This window comes from Mandrillus leucophaeus, unplaced genomic scaffold, assembly GCF_000951045.1.
Source record: "Mandrillus leucophaeus isolate KB7577 unplaced genomic scaffold, Mleu.le_1.0 Scaffold1520, whole genome shotgun sequence".
NCBI lineage: Eukaryota > Metazoa > Chordata > Mammalia > Primates > Cercopithecidae > Mandrillus > Mandrillus leucophaeus.
Window position 1 is genome coordinate 391011 of NW_012101500.1, and position 18966 is coordinate 409976.

General features: G+C 37.1%; 1 protein-coding gene across 1 annotated transcript in view; it reads right to left on the reverse strand.

Annotated features, from left to right (window-relative positions):
- CHM (choroideremia (Rab escort protein 1)) overlaps positions 1 to 10988 on the reverse strand; it is a 184215-nt gene extending 173227 nt beyond the window's left edge. Inside the window, exon 1 of the mRNA XM_011975228.1 lies at positions 10907 to 10988. Within this exon, the coding sequence (XP_011830618.1) occupies positions 10907 to 10955 (49 nt within the window). The 5' untranslated portion in view covers positions 10956 to 10988. The remainder of the gene's footprint in view (positions 1 to 10906) is intronic.
- Between the last annotated feature and the right edge of the window lie 7978 nt (positions 10989 to 18966).

The window sequence follows — 18966 nt, forward strand, 5'->3', positions numbered from 1 at the left end:
CTGCCTCAGCCTCCCAAGTACCTGGGATTACAGGCACCTGCCACTACACCTGGATAATTTTTGTATTTTTAGTACAGATAGGGTTTTACCAAGTGGGCCAGGCTGGTCTTGAACTCCTGACCTCAGGTGATCCACTTGCCTCGGCCTCCCAAAGTCCTGGAATTACAGGTGTGAGCCACCGTGCCTGGCCTAATTTTTACTTAATTTTCTTAACACAAATATTTCTATTGTAATTTAAGTGACCAAAATGATCTTTTCACAGCAAAGTATAACCCAGCCCAGTGCTCTTCAAACTTAACATAATATTTAATTAGTGATAAGGAAAATAGCTTCTGTGTTCAGAACATATTTTACTAATGTACCACAGAAGAAACATGATCTTTACTGCATTACTCATAAAGCTATGAGTCTAAAATAGATGATGAAAGAGAATGAGTACTTATTTCAAGAATGTTATAAAAATCATACCAAAAAAACTTCCCCTTTATATAAAATCCTATCATGAAAATCATTTTACAAAAAATAGAGATAAAAACTTTTCAGCTTTATAAACTACTTTTTATAATGAGCAGGCCCTTGGACCAAAAAAGGTACTACCATATCCATCCTGTCAATTAAGATGCGTGGTGTATCCATTGTAAGCACTGACAGTTGTTGAAGACTGTAGGAAACAAAAGAATAGTCAACCAAATGAAAAAAAGCTCCATAAACAGGACAATGAGTCCCATATTTAATCTTGAAAATCAAATTTGCAAGCAAAGAACACTAAAAAAGACATAAAATGGCAAACCCCAGCACATGCACAAATATTTCAGTGGGAAATTATGTACCTTGGGATTGTGAAAGGAAAACAAATCTCCCCAAAATCACTAAGCCAAAAGGAAAAGGCAAATTGGGAACTGTGTTGGGCAAACCAGTCTCCCATTCTATTCCTAAATAAGATCGCTACGAAGATTTTTTAAAAAGCTACATACCTCCCTCACAATTTGCCAATAAGGAAATTCCTTGTGGACAACCAAAGGACAGGCAGAACTCAAAGTCATTCCTCTGTTCCCATGAGATAAATGCATATCTGATGGCTTCCTTTGCCCTACTGTTTCACTACAGACTAAGGCATAAGTAACTATTCCTCATTTGTCTCTTATCTACCTATGACCCAGAAGCCTCCTCCCCACTTCGAGTTGTCTGGCCTTTCCTGATGGAACCAATGAATTATACATCTTACATATATTGATTAATGTTTCATGTCTCCCTAAAATGTGTAAAATCAAGCTGTGCTCCTACCGCCTGGGGCAAGTCATCAGGACCTGAGGCTGTGCCACAGGCACATCCTTAACCTTGGCAAAATAAACTTTCTAAATTAACTGAGATCTTTACAGGATCAATGAAGAATTCCTACAGAAGCAAATCATGTCTTAAAATGTAACTGTAATCTCTGATCCCATTTCTGGCCATTGCTTTAGTGGTGGATTCACTCTTTGGTTTTAAGGGATAAACACAACCAGGTCATTCTGTTCACCTTCATCAAAAGAAGGTTTGCAAGCTGACACAGATGTTATGATGCTGTTAATAATAAGAAGCTGACATCATGAGGCTACTGTTGGAATCAGGATTTTAGTGTCAACAATGGTAACTCTCCAAAATAAAATAACTGCCAACCACAAACCCAGGGCAAAATAATCTAATCTTGATACTATGAGCTATTTTTTCAATTGAAAGATTCTAGCAATCTAATACCTTAATACTAATTAAGTATTAATCTAATACTCTAATCTTAATCTAATACCTCAACCTTAGTCAGAAAAACTTCGGTCTTAACTGTTTCACCTACGTCAAACTTAGCTAAGCCTCAGGCTTCACATTTGTAAAATGCAGATGATATACTATCTACCGCAGGGTTACTGTGAAAATGAGACAGTGCATTGCAGGGGCTTATCAAAGTGCTTGGCATATAACAAATGTTAGACAATATTTTTCATGTGTTTGACAGTGTGTTGTAGGTACTAGAAATAATTTTCTAATTATCATTGATTTTGCTTACATAGCTGAAACCAAAGTAACACAGGTGCAGAAAATAAGGATTTGAACTCACAGCTCAGCATCTTCTTAATATGCCTGATACCCATGTATAAAACTTTATTTTCTCTATAGCTTGTGTAAATTTTCTCATGATGATTTTAAATCTATGTATAAAAGACTAGTTTAACAAATGTGCAAAGCCAGATCACAGAAACATGATTCATAACATTTCAAAGCAATATAAAATGATTAAAACTGCCATTAACTAATAGCCATAATAACTCAATGAGAACACTGGCCTGGACCAAAAAAAAAAAAGACAGGTAAGAATACTCAAAAGAAGGAGTAGAAGTTAGTGATAGGGACAGGAGGCAGGGAAATTCTAGGCAGAAAAGGGCAAGTCCCTGAGAAAACCCCACCCTCAAGCCTGAAACCATGGCACTAAGTGAGAACTTATATCCCTGTTTTCCCGTGCGAATGTTGCCTTTTCCAAAACTACTCATGGTCCACACCACACTCCATCCTGTGTACATAAAAACCCCAGGCTCAGCCAGCAGAGAGAGGAGAAGCAGTTGGACACTGGAGACTACAGTCGGACATTGGAGAGAAGTGGCTCGACTTCAGAGGGACACCTTGACAGCGTAACTTCAAAGAAGAATCCAGCCAGACAGCTGAAATTCAGGGGAAGATTACCTTCCTGCCCCATCCCCTTTTCAGCTCCCCTTCCTACTGAGGGCCATCTCCATCAGCAATACAATTCCCTACATTTACCATCCTTCAATTCATTCATGCAACCTCATTTCTCCTGGACGCCAAACAAGAGCTCTGGAACCACGAGTGTGGACACAAAAAGGCTGTCACACTTGCCCTTTGCCTTCACTGGTAGAAGGCAGCCGATTAATGCAAAAAGGCAGAGGCCCCCCTGAGTTCTTAACCCTTAAGTCGTCTGCTCACAGCAGAGCTAAAAGAGCACTATAACATTCCCTCCGGAGCTTCAGGGGGGCAGACACCAACCCCCGAGATGCTACCATGGGGCCAGCACAGAGCTGTCTCCTGCCAGTGTTCAAAAGCACTTGCCCTGGCTCCTGCACCCACTCAACTGCATATCTCCTCTTGTGAGGGGTGAAACGCAGCAGGTCGGAGTGAGTGCAGTTCACTCCTCCTGGCGCCAGAGCAGCAGGCCGACTCCAGCACTCATGTACTCCAGTTCCTGCCTTGTTCACTAGCTTGCTCCCTCCTATGAAGAGTTGAAAGCAGTGGGCTGAGTAAACAAGGTGCCCCCTTTGCAAGTCCCGCAAAGGGGGTCAGGAAAATATCCTGCTTCACCAGTACTTTTTAAAATGTGATAAAAACCAAATCAGTCAAGTAATACGTTACCTACTTCAGCTCTTGATAAAATCCAGTATGAGATGAAACACCTACATTAAGCACCATACTGGCCAAGCTGCCTCTGGCCTCTTCTCCTGTCTATTTGCAAACTGTTTTTTTCCAAAATCACCCTCAATATAACATGCTAGCTCTCATAATCATGCTCTAAAAAAGCAGTATCTGTGGTAAATTATCATCTCTTTTTACACCAAACCTTAAATGAAATTATTAGAAAAGCAAAAACAAAACATCAACCTTTCAGTGTATCCCTATTTTGCTGGCCACAACTAAATGCCCCCAAAATGTTTCCAATGAGCACCAACAGTGATTTTTAGCCTATTTTACTTTGAAATATATTTACATACAGAACAGGCACAGACTAACTTTTTAGTTAAAGAATGCACTGAAACTGAATAGCAGATGATTTAGCATGAGTTAACAGGTCAATTATATGGAATTATAATTGTTTCTGTGCATTGGGATTTTATGTTAAACACAAGAATGTAATGGTGAGCTGCCATATTTGAATTTAATTGCTGTAGCCTGTTATCCAAAACATCATGAAAACACTGGAGAAAATGAGAAAAATGACATGAGGCATGGGAGATGAAAATGATGCTGCAGAGGAAACTGGTAACAGATGTGGCTCTCTCTGAGGTATTGGCTCAAATTCATGATTTACAGAGAAGGGTAAGCATCTCCCAGAGAGTCTTCTCCGGAGTTAGATAACTCTTTACTTTTCTAGGTATTGGAAGCAAACAAAAACATACTTTTCCATCAACAAATGCCTGAAGAAGTGCAAAGCATTTTTCAGAACAGCAAAATCTGCAGGCTATCTTTCGCTCCTATAGCATCTCTTACATTGACAAGGGAGTGTTTCATAGTATACCTCAAATAAGACCAATGCTAAATCTGTTCCAAAAACTATGAGGAAAACCAATGATAAATAATGCAAGCTAGTGAACAAAAGAGAAGACAAAACAGAAAGAAAAAAAGAAAACCTGTAAGCCACTAGGTAAGAAATCTGATAGAAATAGTGATAATAGACACATAAAGGTCTTTCCCACCAAGCAGCCAATGAGAAGACGAGAAACATAAATCAGACACTCAATCCTTCCACCATTCTTCACGAAAATCGTGACCCCTTCCTGGAAAGCAGTCACGAAATAACAGTACTAGTAAAAGCACCTCGGTATGGCATTACAGCCATACAAGTCAACTGAATTTTATGAGCACCTACTAAGCTTTTTTATAGGAATTATTTCATTGAATCCTCAACACAGTCTTGTGAAGTTTATCCTATAGATAAGAAAATTGAAACACAAAGAGAATAAGGAAAATGTCTAAGATGACACAAGTGGAAGAGCTGAACTCAAACCCAGAGTGTTTGATTCCAGAGCCACATTGTCAATCACTACACTATACTGCTCAAATGAGATACACGCATGTCAAAGTGAAAAAATATATATATGTAATGTATGGCATTTGTAAAACTAAACGACTTTTGAAATACCATTTCACTCCTACTCATTATGTCATTCAGCTGATCAATATACTCTAGGCTTTAAATGTTTTGACCCTGCCCTCTCCAAAAACGTGTGTTTGTGTGTGTGTGTGTGCACGTGTGTATATACATATATATAATGTTATATATATATAAAACATACATTATATAGATGTTATATGTTATATATATGTTATATATATTAAAAACAACATTCATCCTTACTACATGCATTCTGATATAGTCTACCTCATTTTTATAATGCTGCAATTCACTCCACGATCCACAAATAGGTGGCATCTTACAATTTTTAAAAATCCACTGTAGACAATAGATGTGAAGATTTTGGAAATACACAGGGAGGATTATGGACATCCTGTGATTTGAGAACCACATCCAGGCATCCTGGGAGAAGATTAGGTTAGATATATAGGAAATCACTTGTGTTGAGGCTGGCACAAACAGATATTTGGTAAATATCAGTTTTCACAACACCTCCTACAATATTACTATCCACCAAAGCTTAGAGAAGTGATGCTGTTCCAACATCATCATAAGTCAATGAGCTGCCAGTCAAGGTTAACTACCTTAATGTTTAAATTCACCAACATCAAGGAATGGGACTGTGCTACTTACATGACCTTTTCTGAAAAAAGCAGCCTATCATTTTTAAGAAAATGCCTTTTCTAATCAGTTATTGTATTTTATTAGGCCGTTCCTATGTTGCCATAAAGGAATGTCTGAAACTGGGTAATTTATAAAGAAAAGAGGTTTAATTGGCTCAGGGTTCTGCAGGCTGTACAAGCATGGTACTGGCATCTGCTCGGCTTCTGGGGAGGCCTGAGGGAGCTTTTAGTCATAGCAGAAGGCAAAGGGGAAGCAGACATCTCCCTTGGTGACAGGCAAGACAAGCAAGAGTGTGGGGAGATGCCACACACTTTTAAACAACCAGTCGACCAGGCACAGTGGCTCCCATATGTAATCCCAGCAATTTGGGCCACCAAGGCAGGTAAATTGTTTGAGTTCAGAAGTGCAAAACCAGCCTGGGCAACATAGGGAGACCCCATCTCTACAAAAATAAAAAAAAAATTAGCCAGGCATGGTGGTGCATGTCTGTGATCTCAGCTACTTGGGAGTCTGAGGTGGGAGGATTGCTTGGGCCCAGGAGGTTAAGGCTGCAGTGGGCCATGATTGTGCCACTGCACTCCACCAGGGTGACAGAGCAAGACCCTGTCTCCACAAAAAAAAAAAAAAAAAAAAAAAAAAAAAAAAAAAAAATTTAAATAAACCACCAGATCCTGCAAGAATGAACTCACTGTTACAAGAACAGCACCAAGCCATAAGGGATCTGCTCCCATGACTCAAACACCTCCCACCAGGCCCCACCTCCAACAATAAGGATAACATTTCGACATGAGATTTGGGCAGGACAAATATCCAAACCATATCAGCCATTTTTATAGGAAAATTTCTGAAGTATATTAAACACTGACCTTCCTTCTTAAAAAGACTACACAGAACACAATTTAGCCTTTTCTCAAGGACATGGTGTTATAAATAGAAATATACAATGGTAATTTTAGAGCTGGTAGATCCCTACCTTGAAGATCAACTATTGAAATCTCACTTTACAGATGAACTAAATGATGTCGCAAGAAATTCTGTAATTTTCCCAAAAATCACACAATAGAATGGTCATGTGATTACCATATACCATGCTGCCACATCTACTACTGTATGGTGCTAAACACTATCTAGCAAGATAATCAGGATTTAGGGGCAGTAGTCCTTATAATTTCCCTCGTGTTTATCTTTGTTATCCCTTCTCTTTACCCATAATCTTTAGCAATAAAACTTTTTTTTTTTTTTTTTGAGACAGGGGCTTGCTCTGTCGCCCAAGCTAAAGTGCAGTGACACAACTATAGCTCACTGAAGCCTCAAACTCCCAGGTTCAGGCAATCCTCCCACCTCAGCCTTCCAAGTAGCTGGGACTACAGGCATGTGTCACCATACCTAACTAATTTTTGTATTTTTTTGCAGAGATACAGTTTTGCTGTGTTGCCCATTTCAGCTACTTGGGAGGCTGAGGTCTCTAACTCCTGAGCAAGCAATCCACCTACCTCGGCTTCCCCAAGTGCTGGGATTACAGTTGTGAGCCACTGCACCTGGCCAATGAACCTTTATTCTTTTTTGTCTTTTTTTTTTTTTTTTTTGAGACAGTCTCACTCTGTTTCCCTGACTAGAGTGCAGTGGCACCATCGAAGCTCACTGCAACCTCTGCCTTCCAGGATCAAGGGATGCCTGCGCCTTAGCCTATGGAGTAAGGGGGACTATACGCCCACGCCACCATGCTTGGCTAACAATAAAACTTTTAAATCAAAAGAATCTATGTGTTTATCCTATTCAGGAGAAAAATTAAGCTAACATACTCTGCAGCCCATCTTAGGGGAAGAACTCCAAAAGATGTGAGCAGTGTGCTTTTAAAAAGGGAAAAAAAATGCAGGCTGAATCTCTGTATGGTCTTCAAAAAGAAAGAAGGATGCAATGAAAAGCCTACATTGTCTTAAGAACAGCTTTGGGGATATGACTGTTAGGAAGCCCAAAAAGTTCCTCAGAATAGGCAATGCAGTAAACTTCACAAGGGAAGGGACTAGGTTCTCAATATAACGTGGGTTGAATGACCTGAAAAATGAATATCTGTCACTACACTAAATGTTATCGGGGCTTTGTGATGTTTAATGTTAAGTTTGCATTTTACGTGTTTTTCTCTTCCCTTTCCTATATAGATATAAACTGTCATTTACATGCCTAAGAGCACCCCCCACCAAACATAGCCTTTTCAGAAGTTGATAACATTCCTTGTATCTTCTAAGGGGGTGGTTCTAATATGCTGAACTTGCTAGAATTATTTTTAAAATGAGGATGAATATGTTCTAAGTGATGATCTCAGGGATTCCCCTATGTATGAAGCATTTCAATACTATCATATAGGTCTTATAACTTCCATCTTGACTGCTCTTCTGTTGAGCTCTTGGCTCTGCTGTGCTGCAGATTACACAGGCTGCCAGATAAGTCACCTCCAGTGAGATGTTATGTTACTGGGACTATTTTTAAACTGAAACCAATGATACTTGTCTATAATCCACAAAACTGTCATTTAAATGACTTTTTAAATGGCAAAATATCCTGAAAAATGACAATTCTGTGCCCAAGCTGAGGAGGAGCACTTTCTAGACCCTTACCACATATATCTATTTTTATCCTCTCCCTTGAGACTCCAGTTGACCCTCCCTCTTTATTCCATTTTCTTCTGTTTTTTCCACAATTCACTTTATCTTACTCTTCTGTCTTTGGGTGTTCAAGAGATATTTACTGTATTTTCTAATCAGAAGGAAATGGGCTTAACTAAGAAAATACAAAGTTTATTTTTCCCATAATCTCCTGAAAATATGATCTTAAGGAAAATTTCCATCTTGAATTACAGAAAATGAGAATGCAAGTTAATCAAGGTCAAAGGGATTATAAAATATTATCTTCACATGATTATACTTGATAAAGCAATTGTCCCTTTAGGACATTTTACCTAGGACTAAATATGCTAAAAAGTATATCTAATAGCCTATTTCTTCATGTTTCTGATGCATGCATTATTGCTTCTACTTTTGTTAATACAACTGAATCTATGAAACACTGCTTTTTCTATGTTTTACTCAATGTAATACATTTAATAAAGCAAACATTTTAAAGGCGACTTTCAGCAAACTATTTCACAAGAGAAATATTCCAAGCGCGCTAAAAAATAAATTAAATAATGATTAGAATTGTTGGAATCATTTATTTGGGAAATGACTCTTTTATTTAATTTTTACACTTTTGATTTGTTGGAATCGTTTATTTGGGGAATGACTCTTTTATTCAATTTTTACACTTTTGATGTACCTAAAAACAAAATTACATATCATAAATTTAAGCAATGTGCTTGATAAAACCTAGAATGTGTCACCAATAAACAATATGAAAAATTTCAGTTTTAAGATTAACTTCAAATAAGTTCTTCCCAAACACTGAAAAATAATATTGCACTCACTGGGATAAATATAATATGAGTCTTTTTCCAAATATAAGCAATGTCACCTGATGCAATTCTCTGGCTCACTCACTATAACTTCCTACCTCTACCAAAACAAACTCCATCAGGATGGATGTATTCCAAATCTGAACTGTACAGAAGGCAAAATATTTATGAAAAGCATTAGCATCATTCATAAGAATTAACATTCATCAATTAAAATTTGAACCCAGACCTGAAAGAAAAATTGTTGATTAAAAAAATTGTTAAAAACACCTCAAGTTCCTACATAACAAAAAAAGCAAGATTATAAATCTCAAGTATGGTATAACAACTATTCCAAAATGGATGTTGTTCTCAGTTTTAGTATAGACTGGAAAGAACAAATGAATAGTTCATTGGCTCTTTCCAGCTCTCATCCAACATCTGTTCATAGCAACTACAACCAGGTTATTTGTAGCCATGCTGTTATTTTCAGGCTACGAATAAACAGGTCCGTGCTGTTCTGAGAACTATTACCCAGGCATTTTTTGTTAGACAACATAAACCCCATCTAGTTTACCTTCCCTATATTCAAAAACAAGGAAACTGAGGCTCAGAGAGATGTAGTGCCTGTGCCCCGCCCCAATTCAAGCAATTCACACTAGCACTAAGCAAGGCCTAAAACCAGGTTTTCTCAATTGTTTCTACGAATATGGGTCAACTCTGAGGATCAGAACCACGGATTGTTTTTCTGGGATGGAAGGGGCCTTTGGAAATTTACAAGCTGTGTGATCCTGGGCAAATTACAACCTTTCCAAGTCCCCTTTTCCTCTTCTACAAAATGCAGAGAGTACCTACTACTCTAATAAGGTTGTGAGGATTATGTCCGGCTTGTAAAGTGCTTAGCACAGTGATTAGGAAATTTTAAGCATTCGAAAACAGGTAGCTATTATTTTTACTCCCATCCTGAAAACATGGCTGCTCCTCATCATGGCTGTTTGAGAAGACAACGAACTGAATTCATTAACACAATGGACAGGGTCCCATCCACCAGAGCTTCTCTGGCCTACCACATTCTACAAACAGTAGAAAACCCCATCAAACAACCTATTTCATCCCACCTAAAATGATCATCCCTTACACTATTTTTTTAAAAAAATGAAATTGCTGCCACATGTCTTCTGCTACGTGTTGTACACTGCATATGTCAAACAGAAATTGCAGAGGAGTTTCTGGTTCCACCCAAAACATGAAGAACAAACGACGGGAAAAGAATTAGATAAGGTCACACACCTGAACTGGAACTCAGGACCTTATTCTCAGCACATTCAGTTATGGGCGGTAGAAATGCTTTAAGCACCATAAAGCAGGAATAATGGCTACCTCAACAAAATACAATTCCCTAGGTTTCTCAACAAAATAGAATCCGTTTGCTTTCCCTAGTAAATCCATACGCACATGGGCAATAATTGAGCATCTTTCTTGTAAAACTGAGGATTAAGCTGTGCCTGAGCTGCGATGTACCCTAGGATCATACAAATCTATGAAAAAGTCCTATGAAATGGCGAGACAAAATGATGGGGAATATCACCTTGAAATCAATAAGGAAGGAATCATAATGTCTTGCCAAAGTCGTCTCCGTTGATAAAATCCCGACCCTCCATTTCATGACACTGCACATCCACTTCCCTCTAAGGAAATTAACAGGAATCACCGCAGCAACCAACCTCAGCAATCAGCATCGACCAGATCAACCCCTACTCAAATGGCGATAAGCACTGCGGGTCCAAGCCCCTCCCTGTAACTGCCAATTCCCGCGCTGACTCCGGACTACCTCACTTCCTTTCCGTTCTCCCTCCCACCCTCGACCCACGATGTTTGTCCCAAAACTCGCCACTGACAGAAAAAATAGAAACAAGACAGTCTTCCTAAACTTTGTCCAGGAAGTACCAGGTTACACATACCAGTCCCTATTACGATCACATCAAACTCCGAAGGGAGAGTATCCACCATCTTGACGGGAAACGCGTCATGTGACTATTACTTGTGGAAATGAGATCAAGTTAGGCATTCCCTCAGTGGAAGGCGGAAAGGAAAACAATGCATTCTGGGTGGTGTAGTTCTTGGGTGGAAGGTCCTGGCAGGCGACTACAGTATTATATTTAAAATGTTTACACGTAAATTAAAAGCTCGACTGATTTTCCAGGCTGAGTGCTGTAGCTCATTTAGCCTGGAGGGTTGAAGTAGGAAAGAAATGTAGATTGTTATTCCGTTAGCTAGGATGAATGTGGGAGACTTGGATACCCCTTGACAATACTGAAGCAAGAATTGTTAGGAGACACGGAGAGCGGAGTGAAATTGAAAGGGGTTTGCTCTGTGAACAAAGGAGATTTTCATTCCAGCCTAAAAAACTGTTTCCCGCCGTCGTGTCTGTACTTTCGTGTTGGCCCTCGAGGCACGGTTTTTCACACCAATACTTTCAAAATATATTCCATCTCTTTTTCGTTTCCATGTCTCCTCAATGAAAAGCCACGAAAAACCTCTCATCCTAGTTTCTTCAGAATGGAACTCTCACCGCGTCCGTATTTGTTCTAATTAGTCCAGACAGCCACTCGGGCAATAGATTAGCCTTGTTTTATAAGAGGGAAAAAATATATGAAACCATAGTTGTACTGGATAAGCGTTTGTTGAGTCTGAATTTGATTTTCCGCACGAACTAGATAAGTTCATGCAAGATTCTCCTTAGTTTACATTTAGTTTCCAATCTATTAGTTTCCATAAGCTACCGTAGAAATAATTAAGGTTAAATGGCCTTTATATTAAAGTGATTGTATTTGACGAGGGACTTTAGGTCGTCTATGTCTAACAGCTAACAGAGTTCTCATAAGTATCTTCAAGGTCTGTCACCTCCCACCGCTTCCCTTCATCCGCCCCCTACCCTGACCCCTATCATTTAAAATACTCCGCTGTCTGATAACACCAAAGCAAAAGCGGAAAGATGCTGGGAATGAAGGAGGATACTTTTTTGATCACAGAAATTTCTTGTGTAGTTATTTTACAAGAGTTTCAAAATAAATCGAAGATAGTGTGCAGGAGTGGGCCTTCCCCGATACCACCTACCCTTTAAAATGCTTGTGGTTCCCCAGACACTGTTTTCTTTCCATTATCTGTGACCACACTCATGCTCAGCGTGGAATGATCTTCCCATTCTCTAGCTAACAGTTATTCCCAGGATGTCGTTGGGCTTCCACCTCCTCCTCCTTTCATCTCCGTGTGTGGGCTGTTTTCCTACACGGTGCTAGACTTTGTCTTAACCTGCCGTACTGCTTCGACAGTTTGCATTTATGTCGATTCCTATAGAGTACACATATCCCCACATATCCACACAAAAATACACACCCAGACATGCAATACCATAATTAGAAACCCCTGTACAGTATGACAGACACCAAGTCTCGTTTATCTTTTTCACTCTCGCACCTAACCTAAGCCCGGTGCATAGTAGGAATTTAATAAATATTTGCTAAACCAAACTTGATTTTGACTCCCCTAATGGATGGATGAGATGAGTCCCTGTCCTCATAGTGCTTACCATCTTTGCCTTTATATCTGCCCACCACTATCATGTGCCTTATATTTAGAAGATGTTCAGTGTTCATTAATTGTAAATAGTTCCATGAAAATGCTTTAAAATATATTTTGATGGGTTTTTACTGCATTTCTCTTGCATTTTACCATAATCATTAGCAACACTGTACATGTTTCATTAATTTCTTTTATAGATCATCCAGTTGTATTACACAATTCTCTTATGATATGGTCTTTGATTAGTATTTCTTGTAAAAGAGATTCCCCTGAGAAGTATAATGCACTGTTCAGTAAATCACTCTGTCATTTGGCTTGGTATGTAAAGAAAGTTTTTAGTATTATCAGAAGTGAAATAGATATTATTTGTGAGACTCTTGATATGACAGTAGAAAATGGAAACAAATGAATTTCTCAGAGTAAACACAGGAAACTTTCCAAAATCTTCTCTAATAGAAGCCACAGATGGATGGTTAAAAATCTAATAAATAAAAGTATTTCTACCATACTTTGGATATATATTTCTATACATTTGTTCATGTATATGAGATATATAAACCACATACATATACTTTTCAATATGAGTATCTCTTTCTAGGAATTCAGAAATTTTCTGACAATCACACAATGAAGATGTAATTCATTAATTTGTTTATTCCTCAAATATTCATTGAACACCTACTATGTGCAAGACACTATTTTGGATGCTGAGATTAGAGCAATGAACAAAATAGACAAGAACCCCTGTCTTCATGAAGTTTACATTTAGTAGGGTAAAACAAAATAAACAAGTAATTACTCTGTAGCATAGATTTTCCAATCTGTGCTGCCCTGAATTTGAAACCTTTTTTCCCCTAAGGATAGAAAGCATGATCCTCAGAAGGATAATATTACCAACTTCTATTTTGCTGTCCTTTCTCTAAAATCATTACGGGACTCATTCATGCCCTTTTCTGGGCATAGAAAATATTATTACATTACAAAAATTTCAATCTTGTGCATGGAGAAAATGCTCCAAATACCTTTTCTTTCAAATGTATTTTTGTAGACTTTATGCAAAGTAAAGATGAATATAGGAGTCAATAATTACAGTAAAAAAGCATAAAGCAAAACAGCTGAATTGCATCTATTCTGTTATTCTAAGGATATCTATTATTGAGAGCTTAAGTATTTTATTGGGATAAGTCACAGTACAATGAGATAACAGATACCTAAAAATTGACCACTCTATTAAAATCACTGTGGCACTAATTTTGTACTTAATTATTTCCTGAATTGAAAAAGCATGATTCCTTGAACACTTACCTGGTATTCAGACATTTACTCAACTATGAAATCTGGCTGTTATCTTTATACAAATCATAATTTAATGGTCTCTATCACTGGGACCTTTCCTTTGTGTTCCAGACCCATATATCCAATCTCTTACTGAACATCTCTTCCAAACATGTCCAATGCTGAACTACTGAACATTTGAATCCCGCTCCCAAATCTTCTCTTCATCCAGCATTCCCTGTCTTAGAAATAGTACCACCTTCTACTTTGCTATTCAAGTCAAAAACCCAAGAATCATCCTTGACACATCACTGTCTTTCACCCTTAAACCAATTCATCAGCAACACTTGCCATATTTATCTCAAAAATATATTGTAACTATATCAATTAATCTCAATATGGAATGCCCACATAATCTCTTCCCTAGACTACTACAATTGGTTATAGTTGGACCCCTCATTAATGCTTGCTTCTCTCCAGTCCATTCTCCCCACTGAAGGCAGAGTAAATATTTTAAAACTCAAATCTGATTATGCCTTTCTCTACCTACAACACTTCATGACTTCTCATTGTTTTTAAAATACACTCCAAAATTATAAACATAGCCTAAAAGGCCCTGCCTAACTCTTCAGTCTCGTCTCATACCTCTTAACCTTCTCTCTCTAGGATCCAGCCATATTAGCTCTCCTTCATTTCCTCGAGTGCTCATGCTTCTCCCCACTTCAGGGCCTTCACTGATGCCCTTCCATGTGCCTGAATTGCACCTTTATCCTTCTGCCCCTCTTTATTGTAGCTTCTCATCCTTTACAGTTAATTTGAAACGTCACATAATCTGGCAAGTCTTTCTTGAGTCATCAGTCTAGCTTAGGTCCCCTATCACCCTATATTCCCTCTTTGTTGAACTTATGATTGGAAATACCCGATTACTTATGGAATTACTTGTTTCATCTTGTTAGAAAGTAAGATCTGCAAAGGCAAGGACTATGCCCATATTGGTCATCATTATATTCCCAGAACCTAGTCCAATATCTGGTACAAATAGTCACTCAAAAATGTCTGCTGAGAGTTTCTCTTGGCATTCATTTCTGTTTTTATTCCACTGTGGTCCAAGAATATGCTTGGTATGATTTCCACGTTTTTAAAATGTATTGAGACTTGCCTTATAGCAGAGCATGTGGTCATTCTTACAGTATGTAGCATGTGCAGATGAGAAGGACATATATTCTGTGGTTGTTCAGTGGAGTATTCTGTAGGTGTTTATTGGGTCGAATTGATCAAGTGTCAAATTCACATCCAGAATTTCTTTATTAGTGTTTTGCCTTGATGTTCTATCTAATGCTATCAGTGGAGTATTGAAGTCTTCCACTATTATCGTGTGGCTAAGTCTTTTCATGGGTCTGGAAGTACTCATTTTATGAATCTGGGTGCATGTATATTTAGGAGAGTTAAGTCTTTGTGCTGAATTGAACCATTTGTTATTATATAATGGCCCACTTTGTCCTTTTTTACTGTTGTTGGATTAAAGTCTGTTTTATCTAATACAAGAATATCAAGCCCCGCTCTTTTTTTTTTTTTTTTTCATCTGCATGATAGATCCTTCTCTCTTTACTTTGAGCCTATGGGTGTCATTACACGTGAGATGAGTCTTTTAAAGACAGCAGAATGTTCGTTCTTGTTTTTGTAATCCAACTTGCCACCCTGTGTCTCTTAAGTTGGGTGTTTACACCATTTACATTCAAGATTAATATTGATAAGTGAGGTTTTGTTTCTGTTGTGATGATATTGGCTGGTTTCTTTGTAGTCTTGATAGTTTAGTTGCTTTATGAGGTCTGTGGGTGATGCATTTAAGTGTGTTTTTGTGATAGCAGGTATGTTTATTTTGTTTCCAAGTTTAGAGCTCCTTAAGTATCTCTTGTAAGTCTAGTTGCAACAGATTCTTTCAGTTCTGGGAAACATTTTATTTCTCCTTTGCTTATGAAGCTTTGTTTAGCAGGATATGAAATACTCAACTGGAATTTCTTTTCTTTAAGAATGCTAAAAATAGGCCCCTAATCTTTCCTAGCTTGTAAGATTTCTGCTGAGAAGTCTGCTGTTAGCCTGAAGAGGTTCCCTTTAAAGGTAATATACCCCTTTTTGTTAGCTGCCTTTAAGATTTTTTCCTGCACTGGAAAGTCTGATGACTATGTACATTGGAGATAGTCATCTTGTATAATATCTCTCAGAGATTCTCTGAATTTCTTGAATTTGCATGTCGACCTCTCTTGCAAGATTGGGGAATTTTTCACATATTGTATCCTGAAATATGTTTTCCAAGTTGCTTACTGTCACTTCTTTTCTCTCAGGAATGCCAATGAGTTGTAGGGTTGGTCACTTTACATAATCCCATATCTCTCCAACACTTCATTCATTTTTTCGAAACTCTTTTTCCTTTTTCTTTGTCTGTATAGGTTGATTAGAATAACCAGTCTTCAAGCATCAAAATTCTTTCCACTGCTTTGTCTAGTCTGTTGTTAAGGCATTCAACTGTATTTTGAAATTCCTGTGGTGAATTTTCCAATTTCAGAAGTTCAATTCAGTTATTTATTAATATGACTACTTCATCTTTCAAGTCTTGGATCATTTTTCTGGCTTCCTTGGATTGAATTTCAACTTTCTCTTGGGTCTCATTGAGCATCTTTGACACCCAGTTTCTGAATTCTTTGTCTCATTTCACAGATTTCAATTTAAAAGAGATTCTTAGAAAACAGTTGTGTTTGTATGAATGTGTATCTCTTAACATCATGAAAAATAAGCAATAATAATTCAAGAAGTAGATTATTACACATTATTATAAGTTCCAGACTTATAAAGAATTTTTTAAATTCAGAACTAGTATTAAAGCTTATTTTGAATTAAAATTTTTGTCTCCAAGTCTGTAGTTGTAGTGGTGGTAAAAATTCACCGGTACAAATGCTCTGGACAATAAAACATAGCTAAAAATGGAGAAAGTCCAGTCTACTGGAGAATAACCTCAAATTACATGAAGTAGTGTTGTTGTGAGTATACAACCCCCTTGAGGAGTTTTACAATATATCCAGATGAAGTTAACTTAAAGTTTTCCATTTCAAATGTGTATAAATACTATTCTATCATACCATTTTTGTTTATAAAATTGAGGTCTTTGAGTTCATGTTCACTTCCATCTTTAAAAGATAATCAATGTAATGACAGCAATTATTTCCATATATTAGAAATATGTTTTAAGTGTTAGTTTTAGTAACAAAATGATTATTTGTACTAACTATTGTATTTGTCAGTTTCTTCAATACAGAAATATTCAGAACACATTTACATCTTTCATAGTCCCTGCAAAACAAAACAAAACAAAGAGGCTGAATAATTTTGTGGGAATTTCATGAACCTTTATAGAAAGTCTTACTATTCTTCTTTTGGCTGTTTAATTGTAATGTCATAGTAACAGAAAGCAGCATACCCAATTTTGCATGGATGAATAGACACATTCAATAAGGAAGATTTAACAGAGTAAATCAAACAGTGGATTAAACATTTTCTGCATAACAGACCACAAAATGGGCATTCATTTTACCAATGGATCCTTGGCATTAGAAGCAAATAGAAGTGCATACCAACATAATAAAACTGAATATTCAGTGGCCTGATTGCAAAGTTTCCCAATATTTTATCAAACTAACATCCAGTTAATTAGAATTGCCTATACATATTCAAGCACACACATAGAAAAGATTAAGTATAGATACTATTCATTTGCATTTGTAATTCAACAGGGTAATTTGTTTTCTTCTATTTTTTTAATCCCCAAAGTTTGAATACAGTAAATTTTCAGTATGGTTGCACAAATGAAAAGTTCAAACACATTGAAATTGGCAATATTGTGTTGTTTTGCATTTAATTGTATTTAATTTTTCATTTTTGATATAAGAATCTAATTTAAAGGCAGATTTTAATCTCAACGGGATTTTCCACTAAATTTGCTGACAAAACTTCACCCCAGAATTTATTACATGGCTATTCATAGCCAAATTTTAAAATAGTTTACTATTTTTGTATAAGTAGTTTCTCTTATTATGTCTTATTATTTCAGTTTGTTTTTACTGTAATGTTTTATTTCAATGCAAAAGCATTTTTACATTTATCTTTATCAAGAAATGGCTGAATAACCCAAGATTCAGGGCTTTCTATTCTCTCTAATCGTCAAAAATAATGTTTTATTAACTCTATATATGATTCAAAGCATTAAAAATAGGAAGAACCACTTCATATTTGGACTAACTTTGTGATAACTTTGAATATAATAAGGTCACTTCAACTGTATTTTGTATTCTACATAGGTACTGAATAGGAGTTTGGAAAGAAATAGATGACATGCCTACTAAAAACAGGGATTGTCTCTCTATTTCTGTAATATCAATGTCTACCATTGACACAATACCTTCTTAGAGCCCTGCCAAAAGGAGAGCAAAAAAGAAAGCTGATCCAAGGGAGTCCATGACTTGTCCAAATTTATGCCTAGACCTGTGGCCTGTTTTAAAAAGATAACCTGGGTCAATCAGATTTCCTTTCCAGGAAATTCTTTTAAAATGACATAGATAAAAGATGCAGTATAACAGAAGCTGAAAGAAATGAATTGAGATTTATCTTGATGTAAAGTAGGGTAGAGCAGCCATTATATGCAGCATCCATCTTGTGTATGGGCCACAGTCAAGATGACTACCGGAGAAAGTCTACTGGTAGAGAGAAAGGATAATACAGTAGACCTGCAGAGACATGTATATTTGTCATGAGTGCAAAAGCAAGTTCATACTTGTGAAAAAAGAGCTATGGTCTCAGTTCATGAAATCCGCTTGTGTTTTATTTTCTGTGCTTTCTATTCATGCAAACTCTGAGTGTCCTTATAACAACACCTCGTTTTCTTAGCTAGCCAGGGTGAGTATTGCAAGCAAAGGAGTTTTGATTAAAAGGTTTTAAAACATGCATATAGCTGGGCACACAGATGATTCTGTACAAACTGTTTCTCTACCTAAAAATTAAAAATGTAAAAGGTTTTAAAAAATTGCTATTCAAATACTAGAAATATTAATTCAAATCTAAATATTTATCTGGAAATCAAAGGTTGAGGACAGATCTTTTTTTTTAATTACACTTT